At 42.3% G+C, this 16,283-nt stretch overlaps 1 protein-coding gene across 4 annotated transcripts; it reads left to right on the top strand.

Annotated features, from left to right (window-relative positions):
* Nucleotides 1–192: 192 nt before the first annotated feature.
* On the top strand, nucleotides 193–9,611 carry NUDT9 (nudix hydrolase 9). 4 transcript variants are annotated; one of them, XM_064450371.1, is made up of 8 exons: nucleotides 193–345; nucleotides 2,218–2,454; nucleotides 3,880–3,975; nucleotides 4,778–4,864; nucleotides 6,179–6,290; nucleotides 6,711–6,857; nucleotides 7,097–7,181; nucleotides 8,980–9,611. In XM_064450371.1, exons 2-8 carry the CDS (start codon nucleotides 2,261–2,263, stop codon nucleotides 9,153–9,155), a joined length of 897 nt encoding a protein of 298 aa, XP_064306441.1. In that variant the 5' UTR covers nucleotides 193–345; nucleotides 2,218–2,260; the 3' UTR covers nucleotides 9,156–9,611. The 4 variants fall into 4 exon arrangements, with proteins under 4 accessions (XP_064306441.1, XP_064306440.1, XP_064306443.1 ...); XM_064450373.1 differs by having other exon boundaries at nucleotides 225–500; XM_064450372.1 differs by lacking the exon at nucleotides 193–345 and adding an exon at nucleotides 543–848.
* The last annotated feature ends 6,672 nt before the right edge of the window (nucleotides 9,612–16,283 follow it).

The following is a 16,283-nucleotide window of genomic DNA, read 5'->3' as shown; positions in this document are numbered from 1 at the left end:
GTGAAACGCGGAGGCCGCGACCGCCGAAGCAGGGCGGGCCTCTCGCCCCGTCCCTCCCGCCGGGGGCGCAGAGGCCAATCAGAGGCAGCGGTCGGGGAGGGGGCGTGCCCATGGGAGGGGAAAAGCCGGTGGGCGTAGAGCGCTCTCGATTGGTGGTGCTCCGCCCAATGGGAAGCGAGCTTGTAAAGGGGGCCGGCGGCGGCGGCGGCGGCAGGTAGTGGTCGGCGCTTGGGGGCTCCCTTGCCCGGCCCGGGACTTAGGGCGGTAGCGGCAGGTCGCCCACCCGGCCCAGCGACCGCGTCTTCGGTCTCCCTGTGTGGCTGGTGCGGGCTCGCTCCCGCCGAGGTCCGTTCGGTGGCAGCGCCGATGCCGCTTCTCGCCGGTGCCCTGCGCGCGGCGGCCGTGCCCGGTTTCGGTCGGGCGCTCGCCGCGTTTAGTTTTAGTCTTGCGCTGTCTGCCCAGGCTGCCTGGTGTGTTGTCCCGCGCCGCCCGCCCCTCAGGTACCGCGGCCTGTGGGTGGTTAGGCGGGCGGTGCCAGGCCCGACTGGGCCGCCGCTCCCGATTACCGTAGCCTGCCTGAGTCGGTGTCTCTGCTGGGGTTTGACTCTGCTGAGGTGGTGGGTACCTGTTCTTGAGGGAGCAGCCTGTGGCACAAGACATGGCTGGGCCGCGATCTCACAGCTGCCGTCCCCTGCTTGCTGAGGGGGAGCTTGGCACGGAGTGCGCTGTGTAGCCGAGGGTGTCCCTTTCAGAGATGGCAGAAACAAAAATAAGGCTATCCTTTAAAGCTAAGCTGATGCAGTTATTGAAAAACACAGAAGTGGTGTAACATTGACCTATGCGTGGAGGTTGGTACCCTATCGAGTATGCCCTTTTGCCCATCTTTGTTAAAGATTTTTATGAGCCTAAAGTGGTTCATGAGTTGAACTGTGCTCTTGACAGCATCACCTCAGCAGTGAATGTGCCAGTACATGCATGCTGTAACTGTGACCAATGAATTCTCAGCTTAAGTGTGAAGCAGAATTTACTCTCCTAGATGGACCTGAAGAGTTCTTAGCGTGAGTGAGGAGTTTAGAACTGGAAGTGCTGTTTCTGAAAAAGCCTGGCCTTTTTCTGCTAGTTATAACCTGATATTCATATCTGGGTTCAAATAGCAGGATTAATAATTAATTAAGGGTTGCTTTTTTCTTTTTTATCTGAAACTCATTGGTCCTGTCATCACCTTGTTCAGATGTTAAGTTGTTAAAACCTGGATGCATTTTAGCAGAGGAGATATATTTTCTTATATGCTGAAAGTTATTCTTTTTTGATTAAAAAAAAAGCGCTTTTCACTAAATTGTAACAAAAATTTTGTGTCTTGTTTTTAGAGTATTCTTGTAGGTTTTAGCCTCTGATCTAAGATAATAATCTTTATTTTTGTAATAGTTAAAAAAAATCTGATTAAAGAAGGCTGCTTTGTGTGTTGAAGGAAATCTGTGGAGTTTTTAGGAGCTGGTGATCAGGCACTGTAACCCATTCTGTTAAGTATTTTATTGTTGACTGGTTTTTCAGCTCCTTAAAACCCATGGCAAGATAAAATCACTAGAGGTCTCAAGTATTTTTTTTCTTTTAACTTAACTAGTTTGATAGTTCCAGCCTTCTTTGGAATTGAAAAACAAGGTGTGTGTTATAGTACTCAGTATGGCACAAAACGATATTTTGGTCGTCACAGCAACTTGTAGACCGGTGTTGCTCAGGCCTTTGGATATTTCATTCTTGCTCTTACCTGGTCTACCACTGAACGTGAGAGCAGGACTCTTTTTAAGGCTGGGTTGGTTTGTTGATGAAATGCCCACATGGAGATTTAATGCTCAAGCAGGCCTTCCTGCTGCATTTATGGTAAATATCTTTGAGGTGTTCCTTGTATGTGATTAACAACTGCTCAGCATTCCACACAGTCCACAATGGCAGTTCTAGTTCTCAGCTTCTCATGCTATGAAATCTTCATGTGTGTCTAGTATAGTTCTGCTTCAAGAAGCTGAAGGTAAAATTCAGAATTTGTTGGTTTAGGCATGCATTTGCATGATGTCTGAAAGAAGCAGTAATATTTTAATAAGAGCTGTTTAGTGGAAAAAAACCTAGTCTGTTCCACTTGCTGTAATGTATTATGCAGATGTGGGATTAAATAACAGGTTAAAGCCCAATGATTTGGATGCTTTTTTCTTTTTTCTCTTTCAGTAACTCATCTGCAAACTGTTGGTCTTGTCTTCGTCCTGTTAACATGTTCAACAGTTGTAATGTTAAGTTTTACCACAGCAAAGCTCTCACCTCCCCGTATCCAGGATCACATGTTGAGCGTTGCCAAATTCCTGAAGATAAAGTGGGCTGGCTGATTGAGTGGAAGGATTATAATCCGGTAGAGTACACTGCAATGTCTGTTTTGGCTGGACCCAGTTGGGCAGATCCCCAAATCCAGTGAGTGGAAATTGTGGTTCTTTTCTCCTGTGAACATGGAAGCAGGAAATACTGACTTTAGAAGATCGTCAGCTTAAGTGACATGTGATTCTACAGTGATGTGTGAAAGTCAAGACATAGAAAAATGGTGGCTAGAGAACTGAATGGTTTAGGTTAGGTGTGAAGGTCTTTGACACATAATTTGACACAGACCTGGTGATTGGGATAAGGGTAGTGTTAATTGGAATAATGGATAGCTGTCGATGCTGTGTAGCGCTTCTTTGCTGTGTTGTGAGCTCTGTAAAAATCTCTTAATCCTCCTTAGGAGTTTGGGACGACTTTCATAATACACTGGTTTGTTCATGGATTGAATGCAAGATAAGAAAGAATTAAAGTATAATTGTAGTTCTTGAGTTGAGTGCTCTGACTAGGAAATGTGGCAGGTTGAATGCATGAATAATTATTTTTTTGGGAATGTGTGTATTTCTTTTTACTGGTTCTGTGAATATATTCTCTCAACGAATGCTGTATGCTTCTGGGCTAGGAAGTTAGATGCATGTCTGGTGCAACTTGTGATAATGTGAAATGGCGATTCCTGTGTATGCACATCTGTGTCAGGAAGATCAGAAGATAATGGCACTTGGGGTTTTAGCCTTACCTTCCCTGTTTCCCATTGCTGTGTGAACATGTGCTTCTGTGCTCTTAATTTGCTTTAGTATTCTGCTGATTGCAAGGCACACTACCCCTCAGACTCTGTAGGGCTGCTATGCCAGGGCATAGTTGGGAAAGTGTCAGGTAATCTTTCAGAAGGTGTTGGTAATACTTGAAAACACAGAGTAATTTTTTAGGTATTAGTGTAACTTTCCAAGTGAATTACATGTGGAAGAAGCTAGTCAGTAGTTTGAAACTTGTGATGATTTGAGAGGAATTGCTTTTGGGAAAGGAAATACACTTCTGTAGACAGGTAGCTGCTTCTCTACCAGTTTTGAGAGGTGCTCATGGAATATTGGCATTAAGCTAACTTTGAAAATTGGTGATTATTAGCTTGTAACTCTGATAAATCATATCTAATAAAAATTTCTGCTCATTTTTTTAATTGGCAAAACTTTTTAAGTTTTATCAATAGATAATGCCCTATGTTTTCTAACCTTAACAAGAACACCTCTAAAACACTATCTAAATAAAAATCTAGAGAGATGCAATGTTAAATACTTTAGAGGGGCACACTTATGTCTGCAGAACCAAGTCCAGAAAGACTGTCATCAGTAAGGTTGAGATTTTACTGCCTCCTATAGAAAAGGGAGGGCCTGCAGCTTAAGTTCTGGTGAAAACTGCTCATGGGTCAAATGGGTGTCAGTCTCGTGGCTGGCCTTCAGGCTTTTGTAGGGGAGAGGGGTGTGTTGTGTTTTATGACTTATGGCTATTAAATTATTCTTTTCCACACAGTAATAAAGGTTTTTCTCCCAAATTCAATGAGAGAGATGGAAAAGTGGACAGGAGGAGTCTGAATGGCTTGTATGTGGTTGAAAATGGGAGGCCCCGGTGAGTGTGTTTTTTTGTTTGCTTATTCATTTCAGTAATGTAATTTCAGAGATCTTACAGATCTATCAGGTTTGATACATGGTACCTGCTAGAACAAAATCAAGATAGTCTCTCCTAGAGACAGGAAAAATTATACCTCAGGCCAGAGAGTTCTTTCTGGAAGAAGGTTGTAGCAGAGAGGCAGTGAAAGGTTAGCTAGTACTACCACAACAGAGGGTTGTGGTGACACTGGAGTCAGGGGAGGCCTAACACTGTTAACAGTAGGGTCTGTTGAATTAATTGCTTCCACAGTTTGACCAGGTGTTGAGCTCTGAAGCTTTTGTACTACTTGTGTTGTGGCAGAGTGGAAGAGTATTTTGTTCCACTGACAAATCCTGATAGCACAGGTGAGTGCTATCTCACCTAATCTCAACTAAAAATTTTCTTTCTGCCATTTGTACAAAATCGAATGCCCTGTGCATCTATAGCTTTGGAAACTATATTCCATTTTCAGTCAAGGTTGTGTGCACAATCAGAATAACACTTCATCAGGAGTAACTTGGGACACAAGATCTGGGAAATGACAAAGCCAATTTCTATATTGCCTTTCTCTGTACTATCAAACACAAAAAGAGGTTGATGAAGGAGAAAACCATGCTTTGTCTCTTGTTCTGTAAAGCATATGGTGGCACCAAATGCATGTTGCTATCCTTTCCTTTGCTGTTATTTAAGCTTATTTAGAGCTTCTTTTTTTAGAATACTTAGAGCATATTTTGAATATAGGGAATTAAATATGTTTAATGTAATGTGCCACTTATTTCAGAAATCCAGTGGGAAGGACTGGCCTCACAGGCAGAGGATTGTTAGGGCGCTGGGGACCAAACCATGCTGCTGATCCTGTTGTAACTAGGTAAGGGGCAGGTGACTGAAAAGTGCCCTTGCAGTATAGTAAAAAACCAGTGCATTTTGCTTTTTCTGTTGATCTCTGGACAGGCTATTGCTTTTCATGGGCCTTTTTTGCATGTCCCTCTATGTATAAGCCCATTCAGATATGGGTGTCTGACTGGAGAGGTATGTAGACACGTGGAACATGAATTTCATAGGTTTTTTTAGTCTTTGTCTCTGGAAAAGAGTAAGGGCTCACTGCTAATGACAAGGAATTGCTTCTGAAATGCTGAGGAAGCAGGTTTAGGGGAAAGAAAAACCAAACCAGGAAGTGTAATTCAACAGAAATACATTATACAAATCTTCAGTAATGAATTAAAAACTGAAAGGATTGCATGTTACTCTGATACTGTATACATAATATGCCAAATGGCCTTAGGTGAGGTATGTTAAATTGCAGGAATAGGTTTTTCTGTCATAATGACTTAACTGCAAAAAAGAGTAGTATGCCTGCGTTTGTTCTAAGATATAATAACTTGGCCTAGTATATTATAGGAGGAGGTGAGGTTAGGTTCCTTTTTCTTTTGTCAGCGTATGATCTGTTTTAATGGTGCTTTTGCCAGCAGGATCTGTGTGTACCTACTATTTTGCACAAAGAAAGCATTCAGGTAATATTGTGTAGTTAACAAAGGTGCAAGCTAGGAAACGCCATGCTGAAGATAGAACCATTGTGAAAATCATCCTAATGCATTTTACTACTCCTTTTCAGAAGGCTGCCAATGCTACTGAGTTATTTCCTTGAAAGTAAAAGAAAAGCTGTTTTTATTTTGTCTTTGTTTAGATAGCTTTTTGCTTTAACAATTGGTAGTTCTTAATTCTTTACTGAAGGCCATGGCAGGTGTTTGTGGCCTTGTGCTGGTGCTGCATAAGCAGTTTGGAGGTGTTGCAACCTGCATGTGTGTTCTGTTCTAGCAGAAGGCATACTTATCCTCTCATTATGGATGGGCACTAGTGCAGCTTAGTGAGTGTGGCAGCTGATAGGACAGAACGTAGCTCTCGCAGGAGCTGCTGCTATCAGCATAGCTACTGAAATGTGGCTCTTGAGTGGTTTCTGCCCTCATGGCTGGGGAAAACAGAGTTGTTAGAGGCATGCAAAAAAACTCTGTGCTTTTTGCCCTCAGTATGACCTTGCCAGATGGCATCCATCAGTCCCACTTGGTGACTCTTCTTCGCTTTGTTTGCCCCTGCACAGGTGACAATGTGGGCACCTTGCTGTTCTTGTCCCGGGCCCTCATGTCAAGAAGCAGCATATCATGTTCTTGTTTGTCATTTGATGCAGGTGGAAGAGGGACAGAAGTGGCAATAAAATTGCTCATCCAGTTACTGGAAAAAACATCTTACAGTTCGTAGCTATCAAGAGGAGAGACTGTGAGGAGTGGGCCATTCCAGGGGTAAGACCAAAGCTCCAGAGACAGTAGACATTTCCCCATTGGTAAGGCCACAAGGCGATAACTGGTGTGGGCCTGATAAGTGTGCTTTTTGATGAATGACCTCACATTGCAGAGGTGAGGAGAAATGCTCCTTAAACTAGCTTTGCCCAGGCATCAGCTGGTATGCCTTCTGCTGTTTCTGCGTTGCAAGGTGGTATTCGTATTTAATTCTGACCATATCTTTTGCTTAATGCAGGCACAATTTAATCCATTGCAGGTTTTGAAGGATGTGTGTGCTTGCTCTTTACAACTAAGTGTGAAGTTCCTCCTGTGCCCCGAGTATGATACAGGTGGATGTCGTATACTAAGAACCAGTGAAAGGGGAGTAAAACCAAGTGGAGTCTGAGGAATAGTCACCTTTTTTCTTTTCTTCCTTCCAAGGGGATGGTGGACCCAGGGGAGAAGATTAGTTCTACCCTGAAGCGAGAATTTGAGGAGGAGGCCTTGAACTCCTTGCAGAAATCACCTGAGGAGAAAGCAGAATTGGAGAAGCAACTCCACAAGCTGTTCAGCCAGGAACACTTCGTGGTGAGCTCTGTCTCTTGTGATAGCCTTCTGAGCTGTGCATGTATTGCATGTATGGAACCTGAAAAAGTATAGCTGAAATGAAAATAAGCTGTGATGCTCAGGTTGTCATGGTGTAGGAAATGGAAGGGGCTATTGAAAACTCTGTAAGGGCAAATGTATCAGAGGGAAAGAAAATGATCTCCAGATTGATTCCACCTTGCTGTGACATTGAGCTTGTTTTGGTTTGTCTGGGATCTTAGGTGTACAGAGGATATGTGGATGATCCTCGTAACACTGATAATGCCTGGATTGAGACGGAAGCTGTGAACTATCATGATGAAACTGGTGGGTATCCCCATGTGTGCTCTTAGTTGCCTTTTAGTCTATATGTTGGTTTGAAATTGCGAGGCATGTTGGGCTGAGATTGGCAATGAAATGAGGGAGCATGAAAGTCAGGTGCAAAATATTGGACTAAAACCAATGGACGTGAGGGTCTTTAGTCTCCCAAGACATTCAGCCAGGACAGGTAGTTGTCATTCCTGTTTGGTTTCTGTCAGTCTTGAAATAAGGCACAAATGGACTTTGCCTGAAAATTATTTATTAATTTGTAGCTAGTTCTAAGCTATGGACCATGTGCCTTTGTATGCAGATTGAAGGGTTCATTCCTGTCACTGTATTTACCTTGAGCTGGTTTAATTTCCCTTTTTACTGAGTCTGGGGTGGAAGGATAGTCTGGTTCTTCTGTTATTTTTTCTTTAGTAGCTGGTGTGTGCTTCAGGAGCATTGGCTCTGGCTACTGGCGGATTTTTACTGCATTTATTCTTTGGTGTTGTAACTGCTCTGAGACCTTTCATCTCAGTTACTTTGCGAGAGTAAATGGTCTATAAATCAGTAGGAATGGGCATATGTTGCTAGTTCTTAGATTGTTCTGTTATCTTTCTCATCTCACCTTTTAAGATGAATTAGGTCATGTGACTTAGCTGGCAGCTCAGCCCCACCCAGCTGCTTGCTCACTCCCCCACTGGCAGGATGGGGGAGAGAATCAGAAGGGTAAAGCTTGTGGGTTGAGTTTAACAATTAAAACAATAACAGCAGCAGCAATAATGCAATAGAAAGGAAAACAATGAGAAAGGCATGAAACCCAGGGGTGGGGCTGCTCACTGCCTGCTGACCTAATGCTGTATGCCAACTCTCCCAGTTAATATAGTGGTCATGGCATCACATAGTATAGAATATCCCATTGGCCAGTTGGGGTCAGCTGTCTCAGGTGTGGCCCTGCCCCTCCCAGCTTCCTGCCCATGTGGCAGAGCTTGGGAAGCTGGAAAGGTCCCTGACCACCACAGGCACAATGGTGAAGAGAATTAACTCTTTCTCAGCCAAAACCAGCACATCAGACTAGTTAGGTGTCTCTGACTTGTTCAAGTCAGAGACTTCATATAGTGACATTTCTGCTGTGTTTTGGGTGGTAGATACCAGTGGTGAAGCTTCATGTCACTGGTCCTTGATTTCTCAGCCTCCAGAAACGGTGAAGATACTGTTTTTTGGTCTTTGTTTCTAATACACATTTTGTAATACTTTTGTAAGCATGTCTCTGTCTCTGAAGTCCTGGGACTCTTTTTGGAAACAGAGTAAGAAACTCTGGAAAGCAATCCAGAAGCCTTTCTGCACCCCTCCTTAAGTACTGTTTTTGATTTTGGGGCCTTTAGTTAAATTATAATTATTCTGGTTTTCCATAAACATATATTTCAGAGTTCAGTTTGTCCTGTAGAATAGTACCTGAGAAAGGAAGCAGTCAAATATTAGCCAAACAAAAATCAAGGCAGAGGGATTGGCTAAACTTGCAGTAGTGAGTACCTGTTGTCATAATGATTTCTAGTAACTTGTCATGCTGCTGATGGTACCCTAGGTGTGGTGACAGAGTTAACACCACCTCTGCCACTCAGATTTGCCTTAAAATAGTGGAAGTATGAAAAAGTAGCTCATTGATTCTGTGCCAGAAACCTTAATTGATTTCTCTCTGAGAAGCAGTTGAAGGTTGCTGCCTGCAAAGGAGCCATGTGGAAGGACAGAACTGATCAGATGCAAGAAGAAAAAGCAGGAAAGAAGATGCAATAGCATGTCCTAACTCTTGTTTTGTGAACAGGTGAGACAATGGATAATTTGCCTCTGGAAGCAGGTGATGATGCTGGAGTAGTGAAGTGGGTTGACATCAGTGAGAAGCTTGAGCTATATGCAAGTCACAGCCACTTCATTAAGCTTGTGACTGAGGAACATGGAGCCCATTGGAGAGAGGATCCTGGTCCTGAGTGCTACGAGTGATGTAAATGAGGAGCTGACAGACACCAAGGGAGAATACATTTTCCAGCTTTGAAACAGATGATATTGTCCTTTTCAGTGGAAATTCAGTGGAAATTCAGTGAAAATTCTATGAAATTCAGCTGGCAAAAACACTTGGCAGAGATAGAGGCTTTTTTGGAAACTTCTGGTTGCTTCTTTTGATTTCTCAGCTAGTGTGAAATGAGATTAATGTGGAGCTGTTATCTTGTTTTGTTTTCTTGTCTTCATTATTTGCAGCCATTTCATAATATCTGCAGATTTGCATGACAGCACTGGGATTCTGACTGGCTGTTGTTCAGAGTTTGTTCACTTTTGCACGGATTTCTTGTCAGGAGTACAAATCCTTAAGGGTTGTGAGACTTGTAGGATCATAAAGTCAATAACGGCTTAAGTGCTACATAATAAAGTTAAATTTCTTTTCTGAGTCGTTTCACTTAACATGTCTTTTCGGTGATTTTTTTGTATTTTAAGAGATTAGCTTTCAGATTTAATTCTTTCTAGTTTGCAGTATGAATGGTATTCACATCTGAATGTCTGACGGTGCCTGTATCTAAAAAGATAACTGTTGGAGGATGTAATTTGATGACTCTTCCCACTGCTTATGGCAATATAGCAGTTGGGGAGACTGTACCATAAACAGGATCATGGGAAAAAGCAGTCTTGAAGTATCTTGTAAATTGTGGTGGGTGTTCTACAGTTCATGTAATGTGAGTAACTTGCAGTTGGGAGGCTGATGTGGGCCTTCTGTGGCATTTATGCTAAGAGCTGCACAGTGGTTGCTGACGTGTCTCCCTGTGTTTTTAATCGAGGGGTGATTTCTGTTAATTGTGTAATAGTGTCAAGAGTTGGTGATAGTATCAGCTAAAAGTCGTGGTTGAGACCTGGGGAGGGTATCTTAATGAATTTTGAGCCATGTGTTGGAAGTAGGGTGGTAATAAATGTCATGGTCTAGAATTACCTTGTATAACAGTACTGTGACATGTTCATGCATTGAGACTGTTAGCCACATCCTGCTTAACTAATGAATGATTTTAGCGCTTGCTCCTTTTCAACACCACCTCTTCCTCCCAGTTATCTGATGAAATCTGGAGGAGTCGTGTGCTGTGTTTATATAGGGAACCCTGGGAATCTTGTAGAATTATTAGTATGTTCCTTTCAAAGAAAAATAATGCTAAGAGTTATTAGTTTTTCTTTCAATCCTTACTCACCTCTTCATGAACATCTGATTTATTCCGTGGTCTTACTAAAACAGCATGAATGCTTTCTGTTGCAGTAGAAGCTTCCATACTAGGTTTACACAAAAATCTTCAAATCATAGGTAAGATCTAGTGGTTTCTTAGGCAGAAGTGATTTTGATTAATGTGGCCTCAGCATAGTATGGAGACTGGGTAATGTCTGGTAGGGCCAGATCAAGACCTGAGAGAACCTCTGAGACTAAGAATGCACAAAAGTCATGGCTAGCTTCAGGAGTTCCCTCCCCTTTCCACTCCTGGTCCTTGGAAACACTGAAATGACTTGGGTATATTTTTTTCTTAAGAAAAGACAAAGACAACCAAGAAATTTGATGCTCAGCATTTATTCAAGCTTAACAAGTAATCAGAGAAGGTTTGAGAGCTGTGCACTATAACCCACACTGACTTGAGGTGGGCATGTGAAACAGGACTTGGTTGTTACTTATCCTCAGTTTCCAGTGCACTGCTGAGACAAAAGGTGGGAAGGAGCTGTAGCAAGTTAAAGATTATCTAGAAGCAAGTGTTCCCCAGGAGACATCCATAGTTTTCCAGGTATCTGCAGAGTAAGAAGAGAATGACAGGTTAGAATTAATAGCAGTTAATTACTTCAGTGTGCAATTAATACATTATGCAGTGCAGGCCCCTGAAGTGTAGTTGGGTTTTGAAAGCATGACTGTAAGAGCAGACCCTTCTTAAGGTCATGGGAGGTGAATGTGCAGCTCATCATGGCTGAGAACAAGGGTGACCATGCTGTGGCATGTCAAAATCACATGATTTTCTTTTTGTTGAATGTTACTGTTTACATATGAAGTGCTCAGTATTAAAGATGAAAACAGGAGAAAATTTGAGTTCTGGAAGTACCATACTCAATAAGATAGAAAAACTTCACAGTTTCCGTAGCCAGTGTGTTACTCTTGCAAAGCAAAGTTTCTGTAAAGAATCTTTTCAGTCCTCGCCTGTCTTGTGTTAAAGCCCCTTTTTGACAGGCTAAGTGGACTTGGTTATGTGTTTTTTGATTGTCTTGTTTCCAGGAAAGCTTTCTGGCTAGCCAGTCCTCAGTTGGAGTATGTGATCTTAGATGGTATGCTGTACAGAATGCAATTACTTTATGTGTATCCCAGTACCTTACTAATCAGGTCTCGATGCTTGCTTGTGCCATGAAATTTATTGCATAATTACAATATTGAAAGTTTATAAGTAATCAAATGTGGCACTTCTTTTTGCTTGACAAATCTTCTGGAAAACGGTCAACTTCTTTATATGGGTGATGTTAGGTTGTATATTAATGCAAGTTAGATGTGTTGGAAAGTGTTATTTCTCAGCCCTGTGTGTTGTGTTTCTAACTTATCCTCAACAACTTTTTAAAATATCTAAGATAATCTATCCCAAGGATTGGGATACCCAGACAAATACTTAAAGAATATCTAAGGAACAGCAGCAGAATTTTGAGAAAGTTAGTAACTTCATTTCAAGCTGAAGAAATGGAGGGGGTTTTTTATTTAAAAAAAAAAAAAAGATATCCCATTGAATGCATGTCTGCTAATTAGAAAGCAAAGTGGATTACTGTCATCAAGCTTCAAAGATAAATCGCAGTCCCTCCCCAACTCCCTTCTATGGTAGTTTGTCATTCAGAAGCTGTTCTCTCAGTATCCCTGATGGGGTGCTTCCTGGCCAGCTAGAGCTGCCTGCAATCTTATGTCCCATTGTACTACCGGACAGTTCAATTACCTCAGACTTCAGCTCGATAAGCCTGCAGAGCACCCTTCTGGTGTCGAAATCGATGGGAAGCGTCATAGTTTTTGTATATCTGTGAAAAGTAATCTTGTGTCAGTATTTTCCTGTACAGTACCAAAAATCTTCAATTAAATAAAAATGTTAAAACTAGTGAGATTCTGTTAAATTACAAAGAAGACTTACACGCTCTATACTGTCGAAATCTGAACCAGAGCTCTCGCTGCTGCTGCTGCTGCTGCTGCTGCTGCTGCGGCTATGCTGTAGAAAAAGAATGATTTTTCTTTTAGAGTAAGGTATAATTCCTCCTGCTTGTATTTCTTGAAAAAAAAAATTATCAAGTACTTCATTTAGGTTTTGATTTTTTTTCTGTTAGAAAGCAAAGATAGTTCTGCAAAGGCAATTTATTAATCCTCAATGGCTGTAATACTGTCAGCTGAAATAGCTAATGGAGAAAATATGGGCCCAGTTGTTGACCTGGGTATCAGCTCATTACTAGTGCTTAAATTTTTTGTTTTTGTTTGAAGTTTAAGGGGGCCTCAATAAGTTGAGAATCTATAATGGTAGTAACATAAATAAGTTTAGGCTTGTACCAAACGAGTATTTTTAAGGATGCTTTGTTAGTTTAAAAGCATGTGATTTCCAGTTTACAGTGTTAACATTTCTCACACTGGATGCCTGTTTAGTTTCTTCTTCAGTACTTAACTGCGTTCGCAACAGCAGGAACCATGGTCAGAACACAAGAAAGCAACAGGAACCGCATTTTGAGAGAGAGTCCTGTGAAGCAGATTGAAAACAAAGAGTCCTGGTTTAGGCAAAAGGAAAGACCTGAGGGGAGTATGGCTCTCCTCCATGTAGAAAGAAAGGAAAATCAGACAGCAGGAACTGTCTGACATCTGACAGATGAAAACATCTGAAATTGGACAGCTGGAGTATGGCTGGTGGTGTGGCCTTAACTGTCACCTCTATTTTAGTTGCTCACGTGCATGGTCTGGATAAGTCATTATGGAATAAACCTTGCTATGCTTCTGCTTCTTGCTGCCTTGTCTGTGCTTTGACACCTTGTCAGCATTTTACTTCTCATAATTTTTGTCTTTGATTTTACTACTCCCTGATTTTATTCTTTCCTAACAATGCTTATGAAAGCCTTTTGCAATTTTTTTTAAGCAACAGACATAGCAGCAGATCATTGATATTTCATAGAACCATTAAGGTTGGAAAAGACCTCTAGGATCAAGTCCAGCTGTGAACCCAACACTACCATACCTCCTAAACCATGCCCTGAAGTGCCACATCTACACATTTTTTTTAATACCTCCAGGGATGGTGACTCTACCACCTCTCAGGGCAGCCTGTTCCAATGCCTGACCACTCTTTCAGTAAAGAAATCTTTCCTAATATCCAATCTAAACCTCCCCTGATGCAACTTGAAACCATTTCCTCTTGTTCTATCGCTAGTGACCTGGGAGAAGAGACAGATGCCCACCTTGCTACAACCTCCTCAGGTAGTTGTAGAGAGCCATAATGTCTCCCCTCAGCCTTCTCTTCTCCAGACTAAACAACCCTAGTTCCCTCAACCTCTTCTCATCATAAGACTTGCTCTCTGAACCCTTCACCAGCTTTGTTGCCCTTCTCTGGACACGCCCCAACAACCTGATGCCCTTGTACTGAGGGGCCCAAAACTGAACAGAGTTTTCGAGGCGTGGCCTCATCAGTGCTGAGTACAGGGGCACAATCACTGCCCTGCTCTTGCTGGCCACACTATTCCTGATAAGGTCCAGGATTCTGTTGGCCTTCTTGGCCGCCTGGGCACACTGCTGGCTCATATTCAGCCAGCTCTTGACCAACACCCCTGGGTCCTTCTCTGCTGGGCAGTTTTCCAGCCACTCTTCCCCAAGGCTGTAGCATTGCATGGGCTTGTTGTGACCCAAGTGCAGGACCCAGCACTTGGCCTTGTTAAACCTCATACAATTGGCTTCAGCCTATTGGTACAGCCTGTCCAGATCCCTCTGCAGAGCCTTCCTACCCTCGGGCAGATCAACATTCCTGCCCAACTTGGTGTCGTTCTCTGAGTAGTTCTTGTGACATGTTCTTTTTTCAGACTCACAGAATGGTTGAGGCTGGCAGGGACCTATGGAGATTTAGTCTGTTCCCCAGACACGCTCAAACAGGGTCAGCTAAAGCAAGTTGTCCAGGACTGTCCAGTCATGTTTTGAGCGTCTTCCAGGATGTAGAACCCACAATCTCTCTGGGCAACATATGCCAGTGCTTGACCACCCTCACTGTGGTAAAAAGGTTTTCCTTCACAGTCACACAGTCCTACAGCCATAACCCAAATCAGTTATTAAATTTAGTCCAGGTAACATAAAGCATCTGTATTACCTTTGGATTGCATGTCGAACAGCTGGTCAGTGGATCAGACGAAGTCGGCTGGCTCCAGTGATAGTGTTGTGTGAATGGCTGGTGTCTTTGTATATGGTTTTGAGCACTATGGCTTACATCAGAAAACCACAAGATGTCATGAATCATACCATCTTAATACCCTTTGGATATTTAGTTTACTTCTCAGCTGATAAAAAAGCCAGGTTTTTTTTATATGACACATACTAATCCTTGGAGGATTGATGAGTTTGGCAATGGAAGTGTGTGTGTTGTAAAAGAAATATTTGTTCTCTCTTTTTTTTTCGGTATAGATATTCTGACTGTAGGGTTCTGCACTTCAGTGATGCTGGAGGAATACTTGGGTCATAATGCCTAAAGTACTGAAGCTGCTAACTGAGAGGGAGCGTCGCAAATTCAAAAATACCTCCTTTTTCCTGAAGAAATGGGAATTTGTGAATTGAAGTCACTGCTATATTTTGAGGCCAGCTGTATACTGGCAGCATACTTGCAGTTTGAGAGCTGTGCTTTCTGACATCTGACTATATGCAGGTTGAGCAAAAAGCTATTGAAAGACAAGTCTAAATAAGTTTTCAGTTACAGTGTTTGCTTGGTTCTTCTGTTTGGTGATTGTTTTAGTAGAAAAGTCTGAACCAGTAAATGAGAAGTTTAAGGCAATACATGTATCTGGGGAAAATATTGTAGGATGCAATTCAGAAGAAATTAGCATTATGATGGATCTGTTTGAGACCACTGACATCAACAGCTCACCTCTCCTCTTTTATGGGGGACATGTCTGAGGGCGTAAAGTATAATACGTACATGTTGGATCACACATGCACTTGCAACTTAATAAGAATACAAGATGAACTGTGAATTTCTTACAGAGCATCCTATTTGCTTGTTGTGGAGGCAACAGGGTAGATATTGGTTGTAAAGCACAGGGATGAAAGATTGGAAAGAAGAAAACATGCTTTTTTTAGGTTTTTCTACGTTGGCATGTTGGTGTTTGCACAGTTATTTGTTGTCTAGTTGGAAAGATTGTCCTCAACCTCAATGAAAATAACCATTAACAGTGACTGTAAAAAGAAAACCTAAAACAAAACCACAAAAAACCAAACAAACAAAACCCCAAAAACCCCCCAACAAGCCCCAAACCCAGATAAAAATGGAAATAGACTTCAGATCTATTTGGGAAATGCACTGAAATGCTAATTGGCTCTTTTCCTGTAGAGTACATGCAAGGCCATTGAGAGAACATGTTGTCCAGAGTTTATAGCATAAGGATTTTTTTGGGGAAGCATTCATGCAAAGCTGATCAGCATTCTGCCACAAAGTGTAAAATTGTGACCCCCACACCTGTTGGCATGGACTGTTGAGCCAGAATCCCCAGGCGAGATGGTGGTCACCTCTATTTCCTTCTTTTTGGAGTCTTCTGTGTGGTCATGCAGGAGGACTGAAAATGAAACTTAATGCAAAGACATCTGGTATCAGTACAGCACTGATAATGAGATTTATCTCCTTTGAAAAGGGGATTCAGGTGGCCAAGTTGGTGAAAAGAGGTAAGCCAGCTTGCCTTTGGCAGCTATATCCTCCTGGTTAGTGTTGGGTCAGATGCTTGCTCCGTTTTGCACAGAGGGAACCCACTTAACTGAGCAATTTCACTAAATTTTGGAGGAAAGGTTTTGTGAGTTAATTGGTGTTTGGTGCCAGTTGGTGAAAACTAGACAGAGGTGGTTAGGTCAGTCCCTTGTAAGTTGGCCTTCTG

The sequence above is a fragment of the Phalacrocorax carbo genome, chromosome 4 (genome assembly GCF_963921805.1).
Source record: "Phalacrocorax carbo chromosome 4, bPhaCar2.1, whole genome shotgun sequence".
Classification (NCBI taxonomy): Eukaryota; Metazoa; Chordata; class Aves; order Suliformes; family Phalacrocoracidae; genus Phalacrocorax; species Phalacrocorax carbo.
Note: the sequence above shows the minus strand (reverse complement) of the source record. Positions and strands in the feature narration are given on the sequence as shown.

Excerpts from the sequence above, each read along its gene's own strand:
- NUDT9 (XM_064450373.1), top strand. The coding sequence starts at position 367 with ATGCCGCTTCTCGCCGGTGCCCTGCGCGCGGCGGCCGTGCCCGGTTTC. Across the intron at positions 6,291-6,710 it reads AGGAGTGGGCCATTCCAGGG|GGGATGGTGGACCCAGGGGA; the intron begins GTAAGACCAAAG and ends CTTCCTTCCAAG. Across the intron at positions 7,182-8,979 it reads GAACTATCATGATGAAACTG|GTGAGACAATGGATAATTTG; the intron begins GTGGGTATCCCC and ends TTTTGTGAACAG.